General features: G+C 46.1%; 1 protein-coding gene across 5 annotated transcripts in view; it reads left to right on the plus strand.

Moving 5' to 3' along the window:
* The window catches only part of Smarcal1 (SWI/SNF related, matrix associated, actin dependent regulator of chromatin, subfamily a like 1), a 54516-nt gene that overhangs the window by 16361 nt on the left and 30481 nt on the right, over positions 1-7674 (plus strand). For all 5 annotated transcript variants that reach the window (XM_029559998.1, XM_008825685.3, XM_029559999.1 and 2 more), the window contains 2 exons: positions 2829-2979; positions 4552-4710. In XM_029559998.1, the coding sequence (XP_029415858.1) occupies positions 2829-2979; positions 4552-4710 (310 nt within the window). The remainder of the gene's footprint in view (positions 1-2828; positions 2980-4551; positions 4711-7674) is intronic.

The following is a 7674-nucleotide window of genomic DNA, read 5'->3' on the forward strand; positions in this document are numbered from 1 at the left end:
CTGAGATTATAGGTGTTTGCTACCACCCTTGGTTTTATGTGGTGCTGGTCATATTTTACTTTTTTTCATTTGTGGGAGTGTGTGGGGATTGTCAAAGGATAGCTTTTGGGAATTGGTTCTCTCCTTGAACATATGGGTTCTGGGGATGGAGCTCATGTTGTCAGTCTTGGTGACAGACACCTTTAACTCAGAACACCTCCCCCTACTTTATTTTGTAAGAGCTACAGTTGAATGTTGCTGAAAGTTTCTAGGGCAGAATCAAGTATCAACTTCCTCTGATACCTAAATGGACCCATTTGACAGGTGAATGCATTTGCACGAGAGTCACTTGCCAAAAGTCACCCCACTGCTGAGGCCTAATTGGAGCTTACATCTGTGGTTTCGATGCTTGCAATACTTTCTTGCTGTCATACCAAACTCTATCAGATACATTTAGCTGTGTTTCTCTTTTATGGGGCCTTTTCTTTGTTGTCATATTTTGGACACTTTATTCCTTACTTGGATACCTCAAGGCAAAGAAAAGGGAAAGAACATGAAATTTGGGGGTTCATTCTGTGGCTTTCAGAGTGATCAGATGGGTCAAACTCTGTGGAAGGTGGGTAAGTGGCAGAGCTGAGGAGGCCCAGACAAAAGACACTTAAAGGGTATAGCGTTCTCCATGCATCTTGGTTCTTGGGTGCTGCCTGTCTTACCTGGTCACCAATTTTATAAACCAGAATGTGTGGTAAACCCTGAACTTTTTCACACCCACCCTTCCCTTTTTGTCTGTACTGTGGGCTGATCCTAGAGCTGGTTTGGAAGATTTCCCAGAGGCAGGCATGCAGGAGGAGAGCAGATCTGCTCTGGAGCTGGGTAACACCCTGCTGGGCGCCTGTCCTCCTCAGGGGAGGGATGCACTGGCCAAGGTAGACACTGCAGGAGGGCATGTCCTCATTGTGGCTGCTGAGAGAACAAGGAAGTATCAGAACAGGATACCCACTGAACCATGTGCTGCAGGACCTTGGTGTGCTGGCCTTTGTTTTCTGGAGAGCTTCTGCTCAGTTTCCTATCTTGGAAAGCAGTGTTTCGGGAAAGAATAATGGCAGCTGAGAATTCTTGTATAGACAAGCTGCTGATTAGAATGGATTGCTTTCTTTGTTTTTATTATGTAAGAAGAAAGGAAAAAGATCTCTTCTACTGGCTTATTACTAGATTTCTGAGCCAACAATCAGTTTTTCAGCAATTAGATGCATGAGTACTAGGGTTTGGAGTGGGGCACCAGGTGTCTGGTGCTCAGGATTAAGGACCCTTTTAGCTTCTCAGTGAGTCATCAGCAACACGAGCAAATCATTGCACTATTCTGATTATTCCTTCCCCTTTTGTGGGAAAATGGGTCTGATAGAAACACTTGCTCAGTGTTTAGGAGGGTGCCAAGCACCATCTTAAGTGCTTTGTATTATCTTTCACCATCTGTGAGGTAGGTGCTACCTGTTCCATCTTACTTCATTCAGGAGGGTGTGTCAAAGTGCACAGCTGTGAGTGGCAGAATTGTGATTTCAACCCAGACCTGCCTGGCTCCAAAGCAGTGAACTCCACCTGCATCTACAGACCATTAGCAAGATCCATGTGCTTAAGGGCATAAGGTGCCTGGAGGCTGCCAGCTTCTGAACTCTGTGCCGAGGAGGCCTTGCTTGCACCCTGTCCTCCACCTGTCCTCTTTGCCTGGGGTTTCTTTCACTGCTGGCTCCACCCTGCTCTTTATACATACAGTGAGCTCTGATCATTAGAATTTCTTCTTTCTTTTATTATTTATTTATTTTTATTTTATGTGTATGAGTGCACCACATGCATACAGTGCCCATGGAGGCCAGAAGAGGGCGTTCGGTCCCCTTGAACTAGAATTAACAGAAGTTTATTAGCAGCCATGTGGGTGCTGGGAACTGAACTTGGGTCCTCTACAAGAGTCCTCTTTTACCTGCTGAGCCATCTCTCCAGCCCTTTAATTTACCTTAGTTTTAGTTATGTGTGTGTATCTATCTGTATCTGTGTGAGTGTATACCATGTATATGCTGGTGCCTATGGAGACCAGAAGAGGGCATCGGATTCCCTAGAACTGGAGTTACAGGAGGATGTATGCTGCCTGATGTGGGCCCTGGGAACTGAACTCGGGTCCTCTGGAAGAGCAGGAAGTACTCTTTACCTCTGAGCCATCTCTCTAGCCCTAAAATGCCTTATTTCCTTTAAAAAATTTTTATTTTTATTTTTTATTTATATGTGTATTTGTGTCTGTGTGAATGTATGACATGTATGTGTGGGTATATGGAGAAGACAGGAGACTGTATGAGATCCCTAGAGCTGTAGTTATAGGTGGTTGTTAGCCACCACATATGGGTGTTGGGAACTGAATTCAGGTCCTCTTGGAAGAGCAGGGAGCTCTAGCCCCTAGTATGCCTTACTTGTAATGCCACTGACTCTTCTTTCTTTCCGTTTTCCTGGGTGTATTTCTCAAGGAAGTTGTGTCCCTGGACATGGCCCCTAATGCTTCTGTGCTTGGTTCAGCCCAACTCCTCTCACTGAAGCTCTGTTCTTGACTCCCGTGGCCTGTTTTCTCTATATCTCCTTCCCATGTCCCAACCATTCTGCATTTTTGCTATCTGGCTCTCTCTATTCTGCTCCCTAAATGACTCTGCACTCCTTGGTGAGAGAGTCTTTCTCGGAGCAGGGCCCATGCTGGTCAATGCTGCAGTCAGCACAGGGGCCCCCATCAGCTCTGCCTGGTGGCAGCTTACCTGTGATGGACAGGATGGGGGCATGCATTTTGACACTCACTGTGTCCTGTTTGTTTGCAGCTTTGCCATAGCAAAAAGAGGCCGCCTGCTGCTTGCCGATGACATGGGCCTGGGGAAGACCATGCAAGCCATCTGTATAGCGGCCTATTACCGAAAGGAGTGGCCGCTTCTGGTAGTCGTGCCGTCCTCGGTGCGCTTCACCTGGGAGCAGGTTAGTTCACTTTGCACTGGAATCATTGGGAAAGGCTTCTCAGGGTTAGACTAACAAAATAATGTAGAGGCAAGGCTTGGGATCTTTAAAGGTCCTGATTGGTCAAGGGGAAGCAGAGAGATGAGCTGGCCCTTGAGGGCAGGGTATCAGATTATCCCTTCAGGGAATAAAGCCCAGCAGTAAACAGCTTAGGGACCTATTGTCAGTCCTTGAGCAGAGGGACACTGTCAGTACCCCTGTGCCCTTGTGAATTAGACCCTCTATCTGTACCTCGTCTGATTTATGGAATGTATTTACTTCCTTCATCTCCTTGAACTCCATGACATAATGCCTGGTGACACTTTTTTTTTTTGGCCTCTTTTTTGAGATAGGGTCTTCCTGTAGCCCCAGCTGGGCTGGAACTTTCTATGTAGACCAGGCTGGCCTGGAACTCACAGAGATCTACCTGCCTCTGCCTCCCAAGTGCTGAGATTAAAAGTGTGTGCCACCACTCTTCACACATGAGCAAACTGGTTCTTAAGGGGGCCTCCTGCTAAGGAGGTGCAGAGAGGGACTTAGAGGCAATCTCCTGATTCCTTGGCTCCATGTTTTTCACTCCGTAGGATATTGTGCATAGTATGTTCACCGTCCCTCAGGTGACCTAATAGATGGAGGCCCTGATGCGAACAAACACTGAGTAATCCAACCCCTGTAAGCAAGCTCAGTGAAGGAAGGCGTAGCTAATTCCATAGCTCTCTGGCTTTATGCTACTGATGTCAGGCATCAGCTTCTTGATAGCTTAACCTCTTCCAAGGCCTCTGTGAGTCATGATTTAGAGGAAGCAGCTCTTCCTGCTGCTGGGGAACCCAGTGCTCAAACCTACTGCTCTAAGCAGAGAAGGCCAAACTCAAAATATGTTTATCAAAACAATACCTCGTTCTTTTCTGGTTCTTGTGATCTAGATTCTGCCAGTGCCTGTAGGAAGCTGTAATTCAGTATATATCTATGGCTATCAGATGCCCTTAATACTCTTGAAAAGTCCAGCATGAATCAGATGTTTATGAAGAAGACCAAGGCTAGAAAACTCCCGATGTCAGAACAGCAGCTGGGCAAGGCGAGGGACCTCCCATATGCCTGGGTACCCAGGTGGAGGCACCTGGTGGCTTTCCTACAGCTGCAGGTTACCTGGTTTAACTAGTGATAGTAAGACTGCTGGGAAGAGTAGAGGGCTTTGTCGAAACCATAATAGCAGCATAAATGTTTTCTTTATCCCCGGTAACCACAGTTTTCCTTTGGTGTACATGGCTCTGGTGAATTCTTAATACAATTCTTAAAGAATCCCATTCTTCCCCAGAAGAAACTTGCCGTCTGGGTAGAGATCACAGAGACCAAACCCCAGGCGCATGAATGCCTGTTGACAGGAGGGAGAGTCCTGTCAGTGAATAGTGAAGGATGTGGGTGGGGTAGAGGCAGGTAGAAATGACCAGGGTTTTGGCAGATGCCAGAGGATGTGTAAGGAGAGAGACCCAGCTTGTCTGCAGCATGTGTTGGCTGGGGTCATCACTTTGTTTTGTTGTCCCCTATCACCTGTAGGCCTTCCTTCGGTGGCTGCCATCTTTGAACCCAGAGAACATCAATGTGGTGGTGACTGGGAAGGGCTGCCTGACAGCTGGCTTGGTCAACATTGTCAGTTTCGACCTTCTTAGCAAGTTGGAAAAACAGCTGAAAACCCCTTTCAAAGTTGTCATCATTGTAAGTGACTTGGCAGAGTCGTGAAGTACTTTATCTTTTGGAAAGTCTGAGGAGCTTCAAAACTGTGGGATTTGTAACCCCATTGGGGTGTGTGTGGGGGGTGGTATATTGGGTGCAGATAGAAATCATTGCCTTTATTTTTACAGGGAACTGGCCTTTTATTCCTCTCAAGTAGTGGTTCTTACCCCTGGCTGTGCACTAACCTTTCCTGGGGAGCATTTTTAAATGGGTTGGACAAGTCTGTTGCTGTTGAAATATTAAAAGAAAAATCCTAGGATGGCCATGATGACTCTAGGGTATGGGGAGAATAATGCCTTCCTTTCCTGATGGGCTTTCTAGCCCATCCCCCCTGCAGTGGGAGACCAGGGATGGAGGCCAGCACATGTGCATCAGACCATCCTGGGTTCCAGGGAGTACAGCCTCGTCAGCAGGGGCATTTGCCCGCATTGATGAGTGGCTCAGACATACAGTTGAGCAGTTAGTAAATCTCTTCTAGCCAATATAAAGACATACCCCACTTCCTGTTAAAAGAAAAGCCAAGGGGCTAGAGAGATGGCTTAGCATGTATCAGTGTGTGTTGCTCTCACAGAGGACTTGAGTTTGCTACCTAACAACTATGGAGGACAGCTTATAACCACCTATAACTCCAGCTTTAGATGATCCAATACCTCTGGCCTATACCAGGACCTACAGTTGTGTGTTCGTATCCACACACAGACACATACATATATACATAATTAAAAATAATAAAAATAAATCTTAAAAAATAAAACAGCTTTTACTCAAGTTGTTCTTTAAAGACATCATCTCCAGAGCCCTGCTTCCAGATTTAGTAGCACATCTTTCAGTTACTGGCTATTCTCCTTTTTGATCCTCACACATTTCATGAGGAACATCTGGACAAGGTATCCCAGCCAGCTGTCAGTGCAGAATGTGTGATAGAGTTCTCAGATAAAAACATGGCGGAGCTCAGGGCAGGGAAGAAGTCTTGAGTGTGGTGCCTAGGGGATGTTTAGTGTGTTCCAGACAGGAGAACCACACTGTGTTCTTAGTGACATAAACAAGTATACATATTTTATTAAAGCTGTATGGGTGATGAGCCTTTGGAGGAATCATTTTTCCTTTGGCACAAATTCAAGTGTGGCTTTGAAAAGATGTCAGCATTCAAATAAAATGAAATATTAAAAGAAATAATCACCCGGCGTGGCAATGCACTCCTTTGCTCCCAGCACTCAGGAGGCAGAGGCAGGTGGATCTCTGTGAAGATCAAGGCCAGCCTGGTCTACATAGTGAGTTCCAGGCCAGCTGGGGCTACAGCCAGATGCTGTCTCAAACAAAACGAAAGAAAACAAAAAAAGGAAAGATCCCAGGATGCCCCTGATGGCTTCAGTGTGTGGGGAGAATGCCTTCCTTTCCGGACTGTGACCTTGAATTAGGTGTCTCACATACAACCAGTGATCTTCCTAGTGCTCCCTGAGCAGTGCTACCTTTAATCCATCTGAGTTGTCCATGTCATAGCTGACAGTACAGACAGATCTATCCATAGACACAAAGCTAGCGCATTGGAAAACCATTGACTGAAGTTCGGTGGCATTGTTCAGAATTCGTGTATTCTTGCTCCTGGCTCACTCAACCTGCCTTGAGGTTCTGGGCAAGCTGCTTGCCATCTTGTTGGTTTGTCCTTCAATGAGGCAAATGCCTTGCCTTTTTCTGCCTTCAGAAATTCACTGTAGAAAGGAATGAAGTGACTACTCTGGGATGTCATCTTGGTAGACAAGGCTTTGGTCTCAAGCCTTCGCTGGTGGTTTGTTCTGGTAGTGGCGCCTTTTTATCCATTGTTGCAACAGACTCTTCCCTCTCATGCCTGACCCATGTTCTTCAACTTTTCTATGTAAATGCTTTTCTTATGACCTCTGAAGCGCAGGCTTCTGGGGATAAATGCTGGCTTCAAATTTGAGGGGTCACCTCACATTCTGTCTGTTGTGCTTTTTGTTGTTGTTGTTCATTGAGACAGGGTCTTGGTATGTGACTCTGGCTAGCCTGGAACTTGGTATTGTAGCAAGTACCTTTAGGCCTGGCCTGGCTGTTATGCTTTTGTTTTTGTCTTTTTGAGACAGGGTCTCCCTGTAGGCCCAGCTGGCCTGGAACTCACTATGTAGACCAGGCTGGCCTTAATCTCTTAGGGATTCACCTACCTCTGCCTCCCTAGTTTTGGGATTAAAGATGTGCACCACCATGTCTGGCCCACTTGTGCTTTTGAGGCCTTTTTTTATCGTAGATGAAATGGAATGAGGTCAGGAGTTGGGGGAGCTTATAGATTCCTTTCATGGACAGAAGTAGATCTCTGGCAGCCCCTAGTACATGGAGTACTCACTAAGTAACAGGGCTATTCTGAGGACTGCCCTGTTTAGCCCATTGAAGACATAGCAGCTCGATACAGTAGGAACTAGCATTATGTCCACTTTATGGATGAAGAAACTGGCACTGTAGAGAGTTTACTCTAGTGGCTCAGAGTCATATAGCAAGCAATTGGAGTGTGCCAACCTAAAACCCTTCCTTCTGGGTACAAATAATGTAGTCATTACTCATTTTGGCTTTAGAAAATATGACAAATTTTGCTTATATACAGAATGCATAGCTTAAATAATCAAATTCTGTGTTTTGAACATAATTGTCCTTGGAGGACAGGAATCATGTTGTACACTTCTCATATCTCAGTTTCCAGAGTGCTTTGTGCACACCACTGTGGTGATTACTAATTGTCTGATTGGTTGTCAGTGTATTTGAAATCCTCAGTGCTCTGCAAAGCCCAAAGCCACCAGCACCGGGTACATAGTGGGTCTTCAGCACACCTGACTCTAGTGCCACATAGATGTGAGGTGTCTCCTCCTACAAGGCAGCAAGCCACCTCTCAGTGTTTTGTCTACCCATGCAGCCTGTGGGCAGAAGGGACAGGGATTCACT

The sequence above is a fragment of the Nannospalax galili genome, unplaced genomic scaffold, assembly GCF_000622305.1.
Source record: "Nannospalax galili isolate Female #2095 unplaced genomic scaffold, S.galili_v1.0 scaffold127, whole genome shotgun sequence".
In the NCBI taxonomy this organism is placed as follows: Eukaryota; Metazoa; Chordata; class Mammalia; order Rodentia; family Spalacidae; genus Nannospalax; species Nannospalax galili.